The following is a 19,089-nucleotide window of genomic DNA, read 5'->3' on the forward strand; positions in this document are numbered from 1 at the left end:
GGCATCCGGACCCGCTCCTTCCCCTCGGGCAGCGGCCGCCCCGCACCTGGGACACGGGAGGGGACACGGAGGGGGACACGGGAGAGGACACGGGCGCCTCCTTGGCGACCCCCGCGGTGGCGATGCCACCAGCTCACCCCTGGGCTGATTTTGGGCGAGCCGGGGCTGGCACGGGGGACACCGGGCACGGGACACGGGGGACACCGGGCCCGGCCAGCCCCGCTCCGGCTCCGGCCGCAATCAGCAGCAGGGCTGGCAGGACGCCGCGCTGGCTCATTAGCCAGGGTGCTAATTGTCCCGTGCGGGGACACCGAGCAGCACCCCCCGTCGGCAACGGCAAGCTCATTAAGGGCACACGCCACCCTCACACCTGCTCACACCGCTGTGACGCGTGTCAGGCACTCGCGGTGTGGTGACACTCTTGGGGACACTGCAGCCACCCCGGTGCCCTCAGCCCTGGGGGACGAAACGCCAGTTTGTGGCTTAAAACCAGCCTTATAATAAATTAATGATAATTATATCATTTACCCGTCCCCTTCCAGGGGGGTGCACCCACGGCCACCCTGCCCTGCTCCTTCCCAGCGCCGAGATGCCACCACATTGTCACTCGGCGTGAATGACAAGCGGCATCTGCCTGTGCCGAACCCTTCCTGAGGCCCCGTCCTGTGCGCCCGGGGGAGTTTTGATAAAATAAAGGCTCGGAGAACAGGCAGGGCGCTGTGCCGGCGCGCCCCGAGTTCCGCATCCCCCGGCGATCCCCGGGGCTTCACTCGGAAGTGGAAATCAATCGGCGCGAGTAATTAATGCTGAAGGGCGCAGCGCCCGGGGATGCTCGGCAGAGCCCACGCGGCCGCCGCCCGCCGCACAAAAGGCCCCGGGCGCTCGCTCCCCGCGCCGCCGGCCCCGGGGCGAGCGGGGCTCTGGAGCCGTGCCCGCGCTGGCCTCGGCACCGTCAGCTCCTGGAGCCCGCCGAAAGGCCGCCCCGGGGCGCGGCGGAGCGCCGGGCTGGACGGCAGAGCCGCTCCCGGCACGGCCCGGGCCCGGCGGCGGCAGCGCCGCGTTCCCCGACAGTGAGGAAGATGCTGAGGCCGAAGATCCCGGGGCTGGGGCGCTGCTCGCCGGTTCTGCAGAGCTGGAGGGTTCGGGGTCACCGGGATCCTCCCGGTTCTGCAGAGATGGAGGGTTCGGGGTCACCGGGATCCTCCCGGTTCTGCAGAGATGGAGGGTTCGGGGTCACCGGGATCCTCCCGGTTCCCAGTGAGCAGAGGGTTCGGGGTCACCGGGATCCTCCCGGTCCCGCAGCCCTGCAGGGTTCGGGGTCACCGGGATGAGGAGGGGGACGCTGCCGGCGGGCGCGCGCGGGAGGTGGCGCGCAGGGCGGTGGCAGAAGTGGCAGCTCTGTCCCCAGACGCGCAATTAGCCCGGGGGCAAATGAGGCTCCCGCGGTTTTTGACCCAATTTCTCAGGCGAAACTCGACGGGGGAAGGAGGGGAGGGAGGAGGAGGAGGAAGGCAGAGCCGGTCACGCGTGTGCCGCTGTGTCCCCGCGGGTGTGCGCACAGGCGTGTGACATGTGTGTGACATGTGGGCAGCGTGTCCCCAGCCGGGGCCGAGCCCCGGGGCGGCGCGGGGACGGGAACGGGGACGGGGACGGGGACGAGGAGGGGGACGAGGAGGGGGCGGTGGCTCCGCAGCCTCGCCGGGTTTATTTTTGCCGGTGACTGAGCTGAGGCGGCCTCGGCGCGGCCGCCGTGACTCACCCGGCACCGGGAGCTCTGCGGGGCTGCGGAGCCGGGGGCTGCGGTGGGCAGGGGCGCCGGGATTCGCAGGGATTCAGGGTTTCGCAGGGATTCGCAGGGATCCAGGGATTCAGGGATGATGAGCCGTGCAGGGACGCCAGGATAAACAGGGATGAAAAAGGATGCGGGGATGAGCAGGAGGGCAGGGATGAGCCGGAAGGTGCAGCATTGCTGGGCTGTGGAAGGATCCTGGGATCTGCAGGGATTAGCAGGGGAGTGCAGGGATGCAGGAATATGCAGGGATGTGCAGGGATATGCAGAGATCTGCAGGGACTCAGGGATGGGGATGCAGGAATATGCAGGGATTCAGGAATGCAGGGGTGTGCAGGGATGTTCAGGGCTGCAGGGGTTTGCAGGGATTCAGGGATGACGGGATTCAGGAATTCAGAGATTTAGGGATGCAGGGACACGCAGGGTTTCAGGGGTGCAGGAATGCGGGGATCCCTCCCACCCCGCACTCCTTCCCTCTCCCTCTCCCTCTCCCTCTCCCTCTCCCTCTCCCTCTCCCTCTCCTCTCCCAGCCTCTCTCCTCTGGTGCCACCGGCAGCGCTGTCCCAGGAAGGTCCCCGCGCCCTCCGTGCCCCCCGCCCGGGCCCCCCCAGCACCGAGGACACGCGGGGACCGGAACCGGGGACCGGAACCGGGGGCGAGGCTTTTGCGGGGGGGGGGCACGGCGGGAGGGGGCGGCGGGGCTGGACCGGGGCTGGGGGACACGGAGGGGTGGCGGGGGGCACACGGAGCCGCCGTCCCGGAGCCCCCGCGGTGCCGAGGGCGGTACCGGACACCGGGAGCGGGGCGGCGGCTCCGCCTCTTCCTGCGGAGCGCGGTGAGTGCGGGCGGCCCCGGCGGGACCGGGAGGGGACTGGGGAGCGGCGCCCGGGGGTCCCCATTGCTGTGCGGTGCTGCTCGGGGGGTCCCCAGCACTGTCCGATGGTGCCCAGGGGTGGCGCAGGGTCCCCGGCGCTGTTTTGGGTGTCCCCAGTATAATCCAAGGGTCCCCATTCCCACCCAGGTGTCCCCAGCCCTGTTTTGGGTGTCTCCAGTCCTGTTTTGGGTGTCCCCAGTCCCACCAGGTATCCCCAGCCCCGTTTTGGTGTCCCCAGCCCATTTTCGGGTGTCCCCAGCCCTGTTTGTGTGTCCCCAGCCCCGTTTTATGTGTCCCCAGCCCATTTTCGGGTGTCCCCATCACGCCCGTCCCTCCCCGCAGGCAGCGATGCCCCTGGAGCCCCTGGTGTGTGCCCACACGGCCACGCGGTGAGTCCCGGCCCCTCCGCTGTCCCCCGCTGTCCCCGGCGCTGCCTGCCCCTGATGTCCCCGCGCGGGGTGGCACTGTCCCCGCAGCGTGAGCTCCGTGCTGAACCGCGACGTGAAGCACTTCGGGAAGCAGCACCTGTTCGACGGCAGCGAGGAGACCTGCTGGAACTCGGACCAGGTGTGGGGACAGGGACAGGGACAGGGACAGGGCCGTGACCCCCCTGCCCCGCTCCGTGCCCCTGTGACACTCCTGTCCCCTCCCAGGGCGCGTCCCAGTGGGTCACCCTGGATTTCCCCCGCCCTGTCAAGGTCTCCCAGCTGCACATCCAGTTCCAGGGGGGCTTTTCCAGCCGGCTGTGCACGCTGGAAGGTGAGGGGGGCTCCTGCCTCAGTTTACCCGCAGCTGCGTCCCGCGGGGGCTCACAGGGAGCACAGGGCGGTTTGTGAGCAATTCCCAACGGCCAGAGGGGCTCAGGAGCACCTGGAGAGGCTCCGTGGGTGGATGAAGAGGGGCTGGGAGCCTCTGGGTGCCAGTGGGAATTTTGGGACAGCACCTGGAGAGGCTCCGTGGGTGGATGAAGAGGAGCTGGGAGCCTCTGGGTGCTGGTGGGAGGCAGGGAACATTTTGGGACAGCGCCTGGGAGCACCTGGAGAGGCTCTGTGGGTAATAAAGAGGGGCTGGGAACCTCTGGGTGCCAGTGGGAGCCAGGGAAGATTTTGGGACAGCGCCTGGAGGCTCCTGGGAGCACCTCTGTGGGTAATAAAGAGGAGCTGGGAGCCTCTGGGTGCTGGTGGGAGGCAGGGGACATTTCGGGACAGCACCTGGAGGCTCCTGGGAGCACCTGAGGCTCCCCTCGCCCTCCCCAGGCTGCAGAACGGGCGAGGAGCTGGTGAAAATATCCGAGCTGTACCCCCAGGACAGCCACGCCATGCAGATATCCTTTCCCAGGATGGAGGGGAGGCAGTTTGGGGACTCTGGGGGCGTTCTGCTGCTGGGCAGGGCCGGGGGGCCCCCACGCCCCGGTGCCAGCGTTGCTCCTTGACGGGGACCCGCACAGGTTCCAGGTGGAGCAGACGGTGCTGGACAGGCTGAAGATCACCTTTGGCAGCAGCACGGATTTCTTCGGCAGGGTGGTGGTTTATCACCTGGGCGTGCTGGGGGAGAGGCTCTAGGGGGGCCCATGGGTTTGTCCCCTCTCTGGGGGCTCTGAAAACCCCGCGAGGGGGATCCCTGTCCCCTGAGGCGAGGCTGTGGTGGGGCACGGGCGTGGAATGGGATCAATAAACGATATTCCTGCTTTTTCCTGGAACGAGCCCTCGGGGCTTTGGCTTCAGGGCAGAGGAGGAGTGTCCCCTCCCTGTGCTGTCACCTCGGTGGTGGCCTCCCCTGAGCTGCTTGGGGTGGCAGCAACAGAATCCTGCAGGGTTCTCCCTCCTGGCTGTGGCAGTTTCATGGGAAAAGGGACAGCTCTGGGCAGGAATTCCAGAACTCTGAGGGGAAATTTTGACTCGTGGCTGCCCAAAACCTGGGATTAGGATGGGCTGGGGCAGCAGAGAGGGCTCCACGGAGTTTAACTGCAATCAGAATTTACTTCCAATGGCAAGCACGGAGCAGCCGGGCCCAGCCAGGGCTGGAATGAGTGTCCCTGGATTTTAGGAGAGGACTGGGTCCACGAGGGCAGGAATTCCTGGATTTCTCCGTGCCTGCAGCGCCAGGATGAGGCCACGGGGATCCTGGCAAGAGCTGGAGCTGCTGCCTCACTTCTTCCTCTTCTTGTTCTGGAACAGCTTCAGGATGTGGTTCTCGATGACCTGTTGGACTGCGGGAGGGACGGGCTGGGATTCAGGGAAGCTGCCCTGGGAAGGATCTGCTCATCGCTTTACTCTTGTTTTCTGAGGGAAAATCCCAGTTTTCTGAGGGAGAACCTCCCCACCCACAGTTTTCTGAGACAAAATCCCTATTTTCTGAGGGAAATCCATTCTTTTTGAGGGCAAAATCCCCGTTTCCTGAGGTAAATCCCTATTTCCTGAGGGAAACCCCTGCTTTTTGAAGGGACATTCCCTGTTTCCTGAGGGAAATCCCTATTTTCTGAGGGCAATCCCCACTTTTTGATGAGAAACCCCCGTTTCCTGGTGGGGGACACTTGCCTTTCTTGTGTCCCAAGGCCACGGCCAGGTCCATGGGGGTGTACCCCGAATCCGCCTCCTCGGTCAGGTCAGCGCCGCAAGCTGGGGGCAGCAACGGGGGCTGCAAAAGGGGGGCACGGGGACCCCAAAAGCTGCCCCTGCCCCTCGGGCTCCCCGCCCACGCAGGGAAGCAGCAGCTGCAGCAGAGGGAACCGGCGGGGGCGGATCTGTGCCTTACCCAGCAGGGCCTCCACGCACTTGACGTGGTTCCCGCGCACGGCGTAGAGCAGGGGGGTGCCCCCGTTCTGTGGGGTGCGGGACAGGGAGGGGTCAGTGCCGAGCTCAGCGGCTCCTGCTCCTCCCTCGTGTCCCTCAGGGGCTTCCCCACCCGCTGGGATCCATCCCAGCCTCTCCCAGTTCCACACTGGGATCCATCCCAGCCTCTCCCAGTTCCACACTGGGATCCATCCCAGCCTCTCCCAGCTCCACACTGGGATCCATCCCAGCCTCTCCCAGCTCCACACTGGGATCCATCCCAGCCTCTCCCAGCTCCAGACTGGGATCCATCCCAGCCTCTCCCAGTTCCACACTGGTGTCCCCTGGCCATGCTGATGGCCCTGGGGAGTCTTGTCCCTGGTGTCCGTGCTGCCCCTGCTGTCCCCGGTGTCCCCCGTGTCCCTGCTGTCCCCGGTGTCCCCCGGCCGTGCGGGTGGCACTCACCCAGTCGTAGGTGTTGATGTCCACGTCCCTGTCCAGCAGCATGGTGACGATGTCGGTGTAGCCGCCCATGCTGGCCAGCGCCAGCGCGCTCTCGCGCTCCTTGGCCAGCGCGTGGGGATCGGCGCCCTGGGGACAGCGGGGACAGCCCGGTGACACTGACACTGCCCACAGCCACCCTCCCTGGGCTGACACCGCCCTGGGGACAGCGGGGACAGCCCGGTGACACTGACACTGCCACCCTCCCTGGGCTGACACCGCCCTGGGGACAGCGGGGACAGCCCAGTGACACTGACACTGCCCACAGCCACCCTCCCTGGGCTGACACCGCCCTGGGGACAGCGGGGACAGCCCAGTGACACTGCCCACAGCGGGGACAGCCTGGTGACACTGTCTCACTGCCACCCTCCCTGGGCTGACACCGCCCTGGGGACAGCGGGGACAGCCCAGTGACACTGCCAACAGCGAGGACAGCCCGGTGACACTGCTCACTGTCTCACTGTCACCCTCCCTGGGCTGACACCGCCCTGGGGACAGTGGGGACAGAGGGAGATGCCAGGATTAAAAAGGGAAATCCCTGGATTAAAGACAGAGGTCCTGGAATAAAAGAGGGAGATCCCAGAATAGAAAAAAGATCTCTGGGATCAAGGACAGGTCGCAGGATCAAGGACAGGTCCCAGGATTTAGGATAGACCCCAGGGTGAAGGACAGGTCCCAGGGTGAAGGACAGGTCGCAGGATTAAGGACAGGTCCCAGGATTTAGGATAGACCCCAGGGTGAAGGACAGGTCCCAGAAGATTCTGGAAGCCCCCGGAGCTCCCGCGGCCTCACCCACTCCAGGAGGTGCCGGACGGTCTCGATCTCCCCGAAAGCTGCAGCCCAGATCAGGGGGGTGAAGCCTCTCTCGTCGGGTTTGTTCACCAAGTTCTCACCTGGGGAGGTGACACCAGCCAGGTGACCCCCCCCGTGCTCCCAGTTCAACCAGTTCAAGCAGCAGGGGCTGCTGGACCACCTCAGCCAGCTGCTGGATGGTCGCAATGGATGGTTTGTGAGGAGTTTTCTCATCTCCAAAACTGGAGAAATCCCCACCAAAAAGCCCCAATTCCAGTGGTTCTGTGGCTGAGCGAACACCGAGTGTGAGGTCACCAGAGGGGACCTGGCAGGGCCACAGGGACACCAACCTTTCCTCAGGTGCTCCTTCAGCTGGACGAGCTCCCCTTGGGCAGCGAGCTGGTGGATGGACAGCGCTGGAAGGGACAAATCCGTCAGGGAAAAACAATTCCCTGCGCATCTGGGGGGTGGCAGCTGCCCCGGGGTGGCCCCAGCCCCTGCCCTGCTGTCCCCATGTCCCCATGGCCAGCACTGCAAGGGACAAATCCATCAGGGAAAAAGAATTCCCTAAAAAACGTGGGGTGTGGGAGCTGCCCCGGGGTGGCCCCAATCCCTCCTCTGCTGTCCCCGAAATCCTGGGGTGGCCCCAGCCCCTGCCCTGCTGTCCCCTGTCCCCAAGGGTGGCCCCTGCCCTGCCCGGCTGTCCCCTGTCCCCTGCAGCCCCTGGGGACACTGGTGGCACTCACTGTCCAGCGTGGCCGGCAGCGCTGACACCTCGTTGCCTCGCTGTCTGTTGGTCAAGGTGTTGGAATGCTTCAGGGGGAAACCTGGGGCAGCACAGAGGGGCTGCAGGTTAATCTGCATTTATTTGAGGTTAATCTGCATTTATTTGGGGTTAATCTGCATTAATCGGGGGTTATTCTCCATTATTTGGGGTTAATCTGCATTAATTTGAGGTTATTTTCCATTAATTTGGGGTTATTCCCCATTCATTTGGGGTAATCTGCATTCATTTGGGGTTATTCTCCATTAATTTCTGGTTTATTTTATATTATTAATTCTCCACTCATTTATTCTCTATTTATTTATTTATTTGCTGTCCACTAATATCAGGTTTATTTTCTGTTTATTTAAATCCACGCCACCCAGCTCCATCCTCCTATTTCCCATCTTTGCCAAGCCCCACTTGGGAGCCCCAAGGTGTTCCCAGCCCCCGATATGAGGTTTTATTGGGAAAAATCCAGGGAAAATGAGAATTCCCATCTCCAGTCGCAGAGCTGCAGCGACCCCTCAGGGCTGGCAGGAGGAGCGGGCACCAAACTCTGGGATTGGGATTTTCCACGTTTGAGCAGCAATTTAAGGCTCTTTCTTGGGAACCCCAAAGTGTTTCCAGCCCCTGATCCGAGGTTTTAGTGGGAAAAATCCAAGGAAAAGGAGAATTCCATCTCCGATTCCAGCGTGGAGCTGCAGCGACCTCCCAGGAGGAGCGGGCACCAAGCTTTGGGATCGGGATTGGGATGGGATTTCCCCCATTTGAGGCTCCTTCCCGGGATTTTTGGGATGGGGGATCCCGGGGAATTTCCCCTCTGAGCCACACTCACCATCCAGGGCCGGGGGCTCGCTGGGGCTCTGGGAATCCACGGGAGCAGCCGAGGAATTCCGCGGGGTCTCGGCTCCACCTGCGGCCCGGGCGCCTCGCTGTCACCCCGGGTGTCGCTCCCGGGGTGTCCCGGGCAGGGCGGTCCCTTCCAGCTCGGGATACCCCGGCCAGCCCCCGCTTTGCAGGAGGAGCCGGGCTCCAGCTCGTCCCCAGCATTCCCAACTCACCGTCCCCACGCTCCGGCAGCGCCGTGTCCCCGTCCCGCTGGGGGCACGCCGAGGGGACCCCGCTGTCCCCCATGCTGCCTTTTCACTCTTTTCCCGCTTTTTCCACCCAATTCTGGGGGGTCCCGGGCTCCAGGGGGCTCCCCGAGAGCTCCTTCACCTTCCCTGCACAGGGCTGGGGTGGGAGAGGGGACAGGGACCGAGGGACAGACCCCGAGTGCCTGAGACCCCCACGCTGCAGCGGGTCTGGGGTCCCCATCCCCATTCCTGGGGTCCCCTTTGTCCTCCCGATCCCCATTCCTGGGGTCCCCTTTTGTTCTCCTCACCCTATTGCTGGGATCTTCCCTTCCCTTCCCTTCCCTTCCCTTCCCTTCCCTTCCCTTCCCTTCCCTTCCCTTCCCTTCCCTTCCCTTCCCTTCCCTTCCCTTCCCTTCCCTTCCCCGTCCCCCTCCCTGTCCCCATCCCCATTCCCGGGATCGCCCCCGCCGTTCCCATCCCCATTCCCGGGATCGCCCCCGCCGTTCCCGTTCCCGGCACTCCCCACACTCCAAACCTCCGCTCCCGGAGCTCCTCCGAGCCCGCAGCCCCGGGAGCTCCCCGTGCCTCCTCCCCAGCCCCTCACCGCCGATCCCGATCCCGGTCCCGGTCCCGTCCCTGGGTCCCGATCCCGGTTACCGATCCCGGTTACCGATCCCGGTTACCGATCCCGTCCCCATCCCCATCCCGTCCCCGGGTCCCGATCCTGATCCCGTCCCGATCCTTTTCCCGTTCCCGTCCCGGGGTCCCGATCCGTCCTCGGTCTCACCGCGGCCTCCCGGCGCTCCCGTCCCTCCCGTTCCCGTTCCCGTTCCCGTCCCCGTCCCCGTCCCCGTTCCCGTTCCCATCCCGTTCCGTTCCGTTCCCGTTCCCGATCCGTTCCCGTTCCCTTTCCCTTTCCCTTTCCCGTTCCCGTTCCGTTCCCGTCCCGTCCCCGGTCTCACCGCCGCTCCCGGCGCTCCGTTCCCGTTCCCGTTCCCGTCCCGTCCCCGGTCTCACCGCCGCTGCCGGCGCTCCCGTCCCTCCCGTTCCCGTCCCTTCCCGTTCCCGTTCCCGTTCCCTTTCCCTTTCCCTTTCCCGTTCCCGTTCCGTTCCCGTCCCGTCCCCGGTCTCACCGCCGCTCCCGCCGCTCCCTCCGCGCTGCCGCGGCCGCGGGGCCCGCCGGGCCCGGGGCGGTTCGGGGAGCGCGGCCCGGCCCCAGCTCCCGGGAGAGCGGCCTTACAGCGACACCGGCGGGCGGCCGCGGGACCGCCTGGCCTCGGGGACACCCCGGGGACACCTCGGGGACACCCTGGGGACACCCTGGGGACACCCTGGGGACTGAGGGGGGCAAAGGCCGCGACACCCCCAGGCCCCTCTCAGGGCAGCACGGCCAAACCGGGAGGCACCGAGTGTCCCCGCGGGTGACAACGGGGACTTGGGGGGACTCGGGGGGCGACACCGATTTGGGGGGGCGCTAAGCGGAACGTTGTTCCCGCGGCCGCGGTTCCAGCCGGGGCTGTTTTCCGCGCCCGGGGCGGGTTCGGGGCGCGCCGGCGGAAGCGGAAGCGGAAGCGGCGGCGGGCGGGATGGAGGAGCCCGAGATGCAGCTGAAGGTGAAGAAAGGTGGGACCGGGAGCGGCGGCGCCGGGAGGGGGAACGGCGGCTCCGGGAGAAGCCGGGATGGGCTGGGAGAGGCCGCGCCGCGGTGGTTTGGCCGCTGCTGTGCCGTGGTTTGGTTGCCGGCCTTCATTCCCCCGTGCTGCTGCTGGGAAGAGCCCCTGCAGGTCCCGTGGAGATTTTTGTGAGGGCTCCTGTGGGGATGGCTGAGGGCTCCTGTGGGGATGTGCCTGAGGGCTCCTGTGGATTTCTGTGGGGATATTTCTATTTACTTCCATGGATTTCGGGGGAGATATTTCCATGGATTTCCATGGAGAGCTCTACATGGATTTCTGTGGGGAGATTCCCATGATTCCCCATGGATTTCTGTGGGGATATTTCTGTGGATTTCCATGGATTTCTATAGAGAGACTTCAGTGGATTTTCCATGGATTTTCCATGGATTTCCATGGATTTTCCGTGGATTTCTGTGGAGATGTTTCCGTGAATTTCTATGGATATATTTCAATGGATTTCCATAGAGATATTTCCATGGATTTCTGTGGAAGTGTTTCTGTGGATCTCCATGGATTTCTCTGGAGATATTTCCATGGATGTGTACAGAGATGTTTCCATGGGTTTCTCTGGATTTCTTTGGATTTCCGCTGAGCTATCTCCACGGATAAGCCCTGCTGCCCCCGTGTCCCGATGAATCCCCGTTTATCCCGGTTTTTTCCCCCGTTAATCCCGTTTTTCCCCCATTTATCCCGTTTTTCCCCCATTTATCCCAGTTTTCCCCGTTTATCCCGGTTTTCCCCATTAATCCCGGTTTTTTCCGTGTTTATCCCGGTTTTCCCCGTTTATCCCGGTTTTTTTCCCCGTTAATCCCGTTTTTCCCCCATTTATCCCGGTTTTTCCCGTTTATCCCGGTTTTTCCCCGTTAATCCCGGTTTGTTCCCCGTTAATCCCGGCAGTGACGGACAAGTTCACGGAGAGCCTCTACGTGCTGGCCAACGAGCCCTCGGTGGCGCTGTTCCGGCTGCAGGAGCACGTGCGCCGCTCGCTGCCCGAGCTGGCCCAGCACAAGGTGCGGGAATCCCGGGAATTCCGGGAGCCCCGGGAGCCCCGGGAGCCCCGGGAGCCGAGGGACAGCCCTGCGCACCCCGCGCCTCTGGGAGATCCTGCCGGAAATTCCCGCAGGGATTCCCTTTGCTCGGTTTAAACCCAGTCCCTGGGCCCTGGATTCCCAAATCCCAAATAATTCCCTCGGCCCTGGATTCCCATCCCAAAATTCCATCCCAAATCTCAGATCCATTCCCTGTGTCTTGGAATTCTCATCCCAATGGGAATCCATCCATTCCCTGTGCCCAGGAATTCCCAAATCCCAAATCCAGTCCCTGGCTTCTGGATTCCCACCCCAAATCCCAGATCCATTCCCTGTGTCTTGGAATTCTCATCCCAATGGGAATCCACCCATTCCCTGTGCCCTGGAATTCCCAAATCCCAGATCATTCCCCGTCCCTCCATCCCCCATCCCAAATCCTCTCCAGCTCCTTTGGCCTCCTCGCCCCTCCGGAAGCAGCTCCCAGTTTTCCTTGGATCCTCCCCTGCTCGGGCGCTCCCGGCTGCCGTGGGAATGCCAGCCCGTCCCGTTCCAGGCGGGAATCCCTCCCCATTCCCGTCCCTGATCCGCGTTTCCCGCAGTCGGACATGCAGGGCTGGGAGGAGCAGAGCCAGGGAGCCATCTACACCGTGGAGTACGCCTGCAGGTACGGGACACGGGAACGGGACACCGGGAACGGGACACGGGAACGGGCTGGGATCGGGGATTTACATGGGAGAGGGGAACGCCTGGAATCCCGGCTGGGAAACCCAGGGAACGGGCTGGGATTTGGGATTTACATTGGAGAGGGGAATGCCTGGAATCCCGGGCTGGGACACCGGGAACGGCTGGGATTTGGGATTTCCGTTTGAGAGGGGAATGCCTGCAATGCCGGGCTGGAAAACCCAGCAGGGTCCAGGGAATGGGGATGGGAGGAGCTGGGATTTGGGATTTTCACCTTGAGAGGGAAATTCCTGGAATTCCGGGCTGGGACACCCAGCAGGATCCAGGGAAGGAGTCGGGCTTTGGGAACTCCTAGCAGGAATTCCAGGGCTTTGGGAAAGCGTCCCCACCTTCCCACAGCGGGAGGCTCCCCAAGCCCGGGCTGTCCCGGGATCAGGGCGGGAAGGAGCGGGATCGGGGAGCTCCAGCTCCGTGCCCTTCCCGCTTTTCCCACTCTTCCTGCCTCTCCCGTGCTCCAGCGCCATCAAGAGCATGGCTGGCAGCAGCGTGTACTTCCAGAGCATCGACAGCCTGCTGCGGCACGCCGTCGCCCTCAAGGAGCAGCTGGGCCAGGGCCGCAGGTACCCCGGAGATCCGGGGAGATCCCGGGAGATCCCAGGGAGATCCCGGGGAGATCCCGGGGGAGATCCCGGGGGAGATCCCGGTCATCCAGGACCGCGTTCCCGGGGGAGCCAGCCCCCTTTGCCAAGGGAAAACCGGGAACAAATTGAATTTTAGGGAGAATTTTGGGAGATCCGAAGGGTTTGGAGTTTAGAGAGGAGGGAGGGATTGGGAAGAGGTAGCCCCAAAGTCCTGGGAAAAGGATTCCAGATTATCCAGGACAGCGTTCCCTGACTTCCCCATTCCCTGGGGGAAAACCAGCCCTGTTTGCCATGGGAAAAGTGGGAACAAATTGAATTTTAGGGAGAATTTTTGGGAGATCCTAAAGGTGTGGAGTTTAGGGATGCAGGGAATTTTTGGGATTTAAAAAAAAAAAAATTTGAGGGATTTTTTTTGGGATTGGTTTTGATCTTGGGGGGATTTTTGGGATTTCTCCTGCTGTACCAGTGGCTGTGCCCCCCCAACAGCAGCCCCCTAGCCCAGCACCCACCAGCAGAGGGAATTTTTAAGGAAACCCCAATTTTCCCACATTTTCAAGCTGCTGAATCGAGCTTTTCCTTTTTCTTCCCACAGCACCATCACCCCCCAGCCCAAAAACCCCCCGGGCACTTCCTGAATTTCCCAACCTCGGGAGAAGAATGAAAAAAGCACAGGTAGAGGAGCCCCTGCATTCCCAGGAAAACCAAAACAAGAGCTGGAAAATCCCAAATCCTGACTTTTGGGACCTTTTTCCATGGAAAACCAGGGTGGGCTTGTGTTTATCCTTCCCAGTTTTTGGGTTTTTTTTTCCCAAAAAAGCCCCAAATGAGGTTTTGCTTTGGGAATTTGGTGTGGAAAGCTGGAATGTGAGCACACTCCACGCTTTTGTTGAGGAGGAATTCTCCGAGGGGAAACTTTTCCAGCTGCTGCCAAGGAATTGCTGGGGTTGGTTTGAGTGAGAAGGAGAATAAAGAGGAAAAAAAACCCAACAAAAATCCCAAAAAACCAAGAAAGTTCCTTTCAAATGTTTCCAACTTTTCTCCTGTTGCCGTGGGAGCTTGGAGCTCCTTTTTTATCCTGGGGTTTCCAAGGGCGTGGAACAAAAAAAAAAGTGGAATTTTGGGCTTTCAAGGAAGAAAAAATTGCTTAAAATCTTACCAAAAAAAAAAAAAAAAAAAAAAAGAAAAAAGGGATTTTTTCCTTGGAAGGGAGCAGAGCTTTGGTGTGGATCCCTCCTGGATTTTCCAGGGATTCAGGGAATGGCTGAACTCAAATTCCAGGGAAATTACTCTTGGGGTAACAGGTGGAATTTGGGATAAAACCAGTGGCACCACAAATCCGTTCATGGCCACCCCAAATCCCTTCCTGCCACCCCAAACTGGATTTCCCCCATCCCAAACTGGATTTCCCCCGTCCCAAACTGGATTTCCCCTGTCCCAAACTGGATTTCCCCCACCCCAAACTGGATTTCCCCCACCCCAAACTGGATTTCCCCCCACCCCAAACTGGATTTCCGCCCGTCCCAAACTGGATTCCCCCCACCCCAAACTGGATTTCCTCCATCCCAAACTGGATTTCCCCCATCCCAAACTGGATTTCCTCCATCCCAAACTGGATTTCCCCCACCCCAAACTGGATTTCCCCCATCCCAAACTGGATTTCCCCTGTCCCAAACTGGATTCCCCCCGTCCCAAACTGGATTTCCCCTGTCCCAAACTGGATTTCCCCCCCCAAACCCCCTCGTGGCCCCCCAGCCCCGATCCGTGCCAGTGCTGAGGATGAGGATGGCGCAGGGAGGAAGGAGAGGGGACGGCAGCGGGGCCAGGCGAAGGCTGGGATTCTGCGGGGGACAGTCCCGTTCCTGCTCCCCATCCCGGCTCCCCGGGTCCTTCCCCACACCTGGGGGGTTTGGGATGGGTTTGGGATCTCCAGGCCGGCAGCACTGGCCTTCCAGCTGTGGGTGAAGGAATTTTCCCAGGAAAAAAAAGCCCCAAAACCGTGGAAAAGCAGCAGCTCCTCCTCCAGGAAAATCCCGGATTGCCCTCACACCAGCGTGGAGTCCTTGGTGGCCCTGTGGGACAGCACATTCCTCATCTCCCTGCTGGGGACATTCCAGGGCTTTCCCTGCTCCTGGAGCAGCCCCGAGTCCAGCAGGGTCCTGTGGGTTCGGGACCAGTCCTGGGACTGGGACTTCACGGGAATTTCCTTGCTCCTGGACAATTCCTGCTGGGATTCCCTGAGGAATTCCCCGCTCCTGGACCAGTCCTGGGATCCCCTGGGGAATTCCCTGCTCCTGGAAAATTCCTGGGATTCCCTGGGGAATTCCCTGCTCCTGGACAATTCCTGCTGGGATTCCCTGAGGAATTCCCCGCTCCTGGACCAGTCCTGGGATTGGGATTCTCTGGGAATTTCCTTGCTCCTGGACAATTCCTGCTGGGATTCCCTGTGGAATTCCCTGCTCCTGGAGCTCAGGTTGCTGCTGGAGGCCGAGCCCGGCTGGGATTTGCCCTCCAGGAAAGGTGGGAGGGAGAATTCCCGGTGGATTTCGGGGCGGGGCCGGGGCGGCGCCGCGCTCCTCTCGCTGCCGGAGTCGTTCTCGTAGAGGGCTCGGGAAAGCTCGGAGCCGCGGGAGATGCGGGAAGCGCGGAGCAGCGCGTGGAGCAGGGAGATGAGCAGGACGAGAATTCCAGAGGCCAGGATGCAGGCGCCGGCAATGCCGGCCTCCGGCTGGAACAGCAGCAGCATGGAGAGCGCCAGGGCTGGAGGGAGCGGAGCGCAGGGCACCCTGAGCGCCGGGAAGGGCATTCCCAAATCCCTGCCGCGGCTGCGGCTGGGCCAGAGCTCAGGGATCGCTCAGGAGACCCTGGACAAAAACTCGGGAGCTGGGACTGCTGAGGGACGGATTTGGAAATTCCTGGAAAATTTGGGAACTTCCTGGATTTGGAAATTTTCTGGATTTGGAAATTCCAGCCCCTTCCAGCTCCCTCAGGAATTCTCCAGCCCCTTCCCAGCTCCCTCAGGAATTCTCCAGCTCCGTTCCCATCTCTGGACCCCTCCAGCCCCTACAAAATTCCAGTCTGGAGTGTTGGGAAAATGGGAATTACTGGGGACGCTGGGAGTACTGGGGCCACTGGGGGACACTGGGGACACGGGGGGACACTGGGGGACACTGGGGACACGGGGGGACACTGGGGACACTGGGGACACGGGGGGACACTGGGGACACGGGGGACGCTTGCCTGTGAGGTAGAGGCAGACCCCGCAGCAGAAGAGGCCGATGGCCGCGTGCCGCACGCTCCGGCTGTCCAGGAGGAACCAGGCTGCCCTGGAAAAGGGGGAAAAGAGCCTCGGGAAGGGCTCCTGGCAGGGAAGCAGCTCTGGGCAGGCTCCAGCCCTGCTCTGAGCTCGGGGAAACGCCTGCAGGGGGAATCCAGAGCTGGTCCCGGGCCTGATCCGAGCTCAGGGAATCCCGGGAGTGAGGGACTCCAAAGTGATCCTGATCTGAGCCCAGGAACTCAAGGCTGGTCCTGGTCCTTCTCCAAGCCAGGAAGAATCTCTGGAGCTGAGGAATTCAAAATGGATTCTTGTCCTGCAGCAGAATTCGGGGTGACAGCGCCAGTTCGGGGTGACAGTGGAGTTTGGGGTGACAGCGCCAGTTCGGGGTGACAGTGGAGTTTGGGGTGACAGCGCCAGTTCGGGGTGACAGCGCCAGGGTGCCGAAGGTCCCCGCGGCGCGAGCGGCTCCGCGGTGCCAGCACAGCGCGGGGACAGCACCGCCACCCCCGGCCGTGGCCCCCATCCCGGGCCCTCCAACTGCAGCTGGGGAAACTGAGGCACGGGGGGAGGGATCTGCTGGGAAAGGAATTCCCGCAGGGGAGAGGCGCAGAGTTCCTCCTGAAATTCAAATTATGCACTGTGCTCCGGGAAATTTTGGGAATGGAATTTTTGGGAATTGAATTTTTGGGAATGGAATTTTGGGAATGGAATTTTTCCTCTCCTGTGACCTCGCAGTCCCCAAATTTCGACTTCTCCTAAACGAAGCGTTTACAGCCCAAAAGCCAGGCCGGGATCACAGGAAAATTCACAGCTCGGGGGAGGGGTGGGGAGGGATTTTTTGTTGTTAATTTTTTTGTTGTTAATTATTTCCCAGCAGAAGATCGGCTCCCGTGAAAAGCCGAGTTTGTTGTGGGAATTTTTTGTGTTTTTAGGGAAATATTTTCGCTCTCCTCCGTTAATGAAGCGTTGGAAGAGGCTGAGGAGGCGCTGCTGGAATTTCTCCAGCCCGGGGACTGATTGGATTCTCCAATTAGGGACAAAAAGCTGTTCAAACGTCGTCATTCCCTTCCAACGAGTTTCGTCTGAAGTCACACACGTCCCAGAATTGCGTGGGCCACCCCGCGAAGCCCAGTTGTCACCAAAATCCTTTAAAATCAGATTATCCCCGCGCTGTTTTTCAGTTTTAACCCAAGCGCCCGGCCAGGAGCCCCCGGCCCATTCCAGATCCATGAAAAAAAATAAAGGAATTCCTTTGGGAATTACTCTGCCGGTGTAAACGCGCTGGTAATGATGAAAGCAACACCTGGCCGCGGTTAGTGTCGCAGCCCTGGGGCCATTTGGGTGGCCTAGATGGTCACCCCAGCAGTGACCGACATTTTGGGGCACTCCCTGGGTGTTGAGGCCCCCAAAACACGCTGGCAGTTTCGAATCATGGAAACCAAACCCCCTGCGCTGCGCAGCCGGGTCTGAACTCGCTGCTGCCAGCTTCTGGAGTCTCTAAAATTCAAATTAAAGAGCTCAGTTCCATCCCTGGGGCTCACGGAGAGGAATCTGGGGGGGTTTTCCACCGATTGCTCCCCACAGCCCCTTTAGGAGGGGACCCAGCAAATCCTCCCGCGGATTTTGGGGCACCAGAGGAGCTGGCGCCCCGCGCCCCTCGTTCCCTGCTCCCGCCGCATCCTCCGGCCCCTCCCGTGTGCCCAGACCCCTCCGAGCGCTCCCGGCCCCTCCGGCCCCGGTTCCCCCGGACCCCTCCGAGCATCCCCGCCTCTCCCGAGCCCTCCGATCCCGCTCCCCGCCTCTCCCGAGCGCCTCCAGCCCCGCTCCCCGCCTCTCCCGGTCCTCCCGGTCGCCCAGCCCCGGTTCCCCGGTGCCGCCGGGGCTCTCACCGCTCGGGCCCGGGCTGCCCCCGGCACAGCTCGGTGCTGAGGTAGCCGTGCAGGAGGCAGAGCAGGAGGCAGCTCACGTTGAGCACCAGGCAGAGCGCGGCCAGCGCGGCCGCCACCGGCAGCAGAGCGGCGGCCACCGGCTCCGGGAGCGCCCCGGCAGCGGCACCGGGAGCGGCCCGGCCCGACGGCAGCTGGAAGATGAGGCTGGAGGAGAGCAGGGCCATGGCGGCGGACAGGGTCCCGAAGAGCAGCAGCACCATCAGGGCTTGCCGCGGGTACGGGGAGGGCATGGCGGAGCCGGTACCGGCACCGGGAACCGGGAGAACCGGCGGGACCGGCGGTGCCGAACGTGCGTGCGCTCCCCACTCGTCGGTGCCGCCGCTGCGGGAGCTCGGACGGGGAATGGGAACCGGGAGCGGGCACCGGGCAGCGAGCGCCTCCGTTCCGCCGGGGCGGGCCCGAGCCGCCCTCGGTCCTGCCTCCGGGCCGGGACCCTCCCGGGCCGGCTCCGCCCCGTGCCCGCCCCGGTGGGGCCCCGGGAGCCTCCTGGGGGCGGCGGGAGCGCGCAGGAGCAGGGGTGGGGACTGAGGACGGACGGACGGACGGACAGACCGAGCCGCTTCCCCCGTTCCCAGCGCTGCCGTTCCCTGGGAAAACCCCGGGACTGACCCCCGGTGTGGGACGAGGGCACCGCGATTCCCCCGCCCGCAGCCCCGGGGAGGCGCCTTTGGCCTCCCCCCGAGCCGGGACCGTCCCGTGCGGCCCCCGGGGAGCTCCCGAAACGTTCCCAGTCCCGCAAGGCTGAGAAAAGACCCCCGGGCCGGCCCCTGGGACCCCCGCGAGTTTCCCATGCCTTAAAAATACCCTGGGAAGCGGAATCCCAGCGTTCCTGTGGGATCTGCCCCGCCAGCGCCTTCCCCGGGGGATGCTGAGGGTTTCAAGCAGGAAAAGAATTAATGGAGGCCAAATGAACCCAGGGAAATTCACCCCGCGGGTCACCTGGCACCTGGGGAAAGGCCCCGCGCGTCCCGGCACAGCAATCCACCCTGGGCCCAGGGGACACGAGGGGACACGAGGGGACACGAGGGGACACGCTGGGGTCCCATGGCACCGCGTGCCACGCGGCCTCCCCCATGGCGGTGCCAGCAGCCGTGCCCAGGCCGGACTGTGGGATCAGGGAACTTTAGGGAATGTCAGGGAATTCAGGGAAATCAGGGAATCAGGGCTGTGGGATCCAGACCGAGCTGATCTTTCTGTCTGCTGGAGGAGCAGTGCTGGCTGCCCCTCGCTGTCCCTTTCTGCCCCTTTCTGCCCCTCGCTGTCCCTTTCTGTCC

At 62.6% G+C, this 19,089-nt stretch overlaps 4 protein-coding genes across 6 annotated transcripts; 2 read left to right on the forward strand and 2 right to left on the reverse strand.

Moving 5' to 3' along the window:
• Positions 1 to 2,511: 2,511 nt before the first annotated feature.
• On the forward strand, positions 2,512 to 4,362 carry LOC119712612 (nuclear receptor 2C2 associated protein). Its single transcript, XM_038164074.1, has 6 exons — positions 2,512 to 2,624; positions 3,006 to 3,052; positions 3,140 to 3,230; positions 3,317 to 3,422; positions 3,920 to 3,987; positions 4,109 to 4,362. The coding sequence occupies exons 2-6, from the start codon at positions 3,012 to 3,014 to the stop codon at positions 4,223 to 4,225; spliced, it is 423 nt and encodes a 140-aa protein (XP_038020002.1). The 5' UTR covers positions 2,512 to 2,624; positions 3,006 to 3,011; the 3' UTR covers positions 4,226 to 4,362.
• A 256-nt stretch (positions 4,363 to 4,618) lies between these two features.
• RFXANK (regulatory factor X associated ankyrin containing protein) lies at positions 4,619 to 9,851 on the reverse strand. Of its 3 annotated transcripts, none has more exons than XM_038164070.1 (10): positions 9,712 to 9,851; positions 8,555 to 8,726; positions 8,329 to 8,406; positions 7,474 to 7,554; positions 7,078 to 7,143; positions 6,728 to 6,828; positions 5,900 to 6,025; positions 5,418 to 5,484; positions 5,201 to 5,281; positions 4,619 to 4,872 (listed from the first exon to the last, which is right to left on the reverse strand). In XM_038164070.1, the coding sequence occupies exons 2-10, from the start codon at positions 8,625 to 8,627 to the stop codon at positions 4,811 to 4,813; spliced, it is 735 nt and encodes a 244-aa protein (XP_038019998.1). In that variant the 5' UTR covers positions 8,628 to 8,726; positions 9,712 to 9,851; the 3' UTR covers positions 4,619 to 4,810. The 3 variants fall into 3 exon arrangements, with proteins under 3 accessions (XP_038019998.1, XP_038020001.1, XP_038020000.1); XM_038164073.1 differs by having other exon boundaries at positions 9,703 to 9,717; XM_038164072.1 differs by lacking the exon at positions 9,712 to 9,851 and adding an exon at positions 9,357 to 9,408.
• A 160-nt stretch (positions 9,852 to 10,011) lies between these two features.
• On the forward strand, positions 10,012 to 13,599 carry BORCS8 (BLOC-1 related complex subunit 8). The gene is made up of 5 exons (XM_038164075.1): positions 10,012 to 10,192; positions 11,140 to 11,252; positions 11,870 to 11,934; positions 12,470 to 12,571; positions 13,185 to 13,599. The coding sequence occupies exons 1-5, from the start codon at positions 10,156 to 10,158 to the stop codon at positions 13,225 to 13,227; spliced, it is 360 nt and encodes a 119-aa protein (XP_038020003.1). The 5' UTR covers positions 10,012 to 10,155; the 3' UTR covers positions 13,228 to 13,599.
• Positions 13,600 to 14,488: 889 nt separating this feature from the next.
• On the reverse strand, positions 14,489 to 18,419 carry TMEM221 (transmembrane protein 221). Its single transcript, XM_038163861.1, has 3 exons — positions 17,756 to 18,419; positions 15,830 to 15,915; positions 14,489 to 15,349 (listed from the first exon to the last, which is right to left on the reverse strand). The coding sequence occupies exons 1-3, from the start codon at positions 18,043 to 18,045 to the stop codon at positions 14,634 to 14,636; spliced, it is 1,092 nt and encodes a 363-aa protein (XP_038019789.1). The 5' UTR covers positions 18,046 to 18,419; the 3' UTR covers positions 14,489 to 14,633.
• Positions 18,420 to 19,089: the final 670 nt, after the last annotated feature.

This window comes from Motacilla alba, chromosome 28 (assembly GCF_015832195.1).
Source record: "Motacilla alba alba isolate MOTALB_02 chromosome 28, Motacilla_alba_V1.0_pri, whole genome shotgun sequence".
Classification (NCBI taxonomy): domain Eukaryota; kingdom Metazoa; phylum Chordata; class Aves; order Passeriformes; family Motacillidae; genus Motacilla; species Motacilla alba.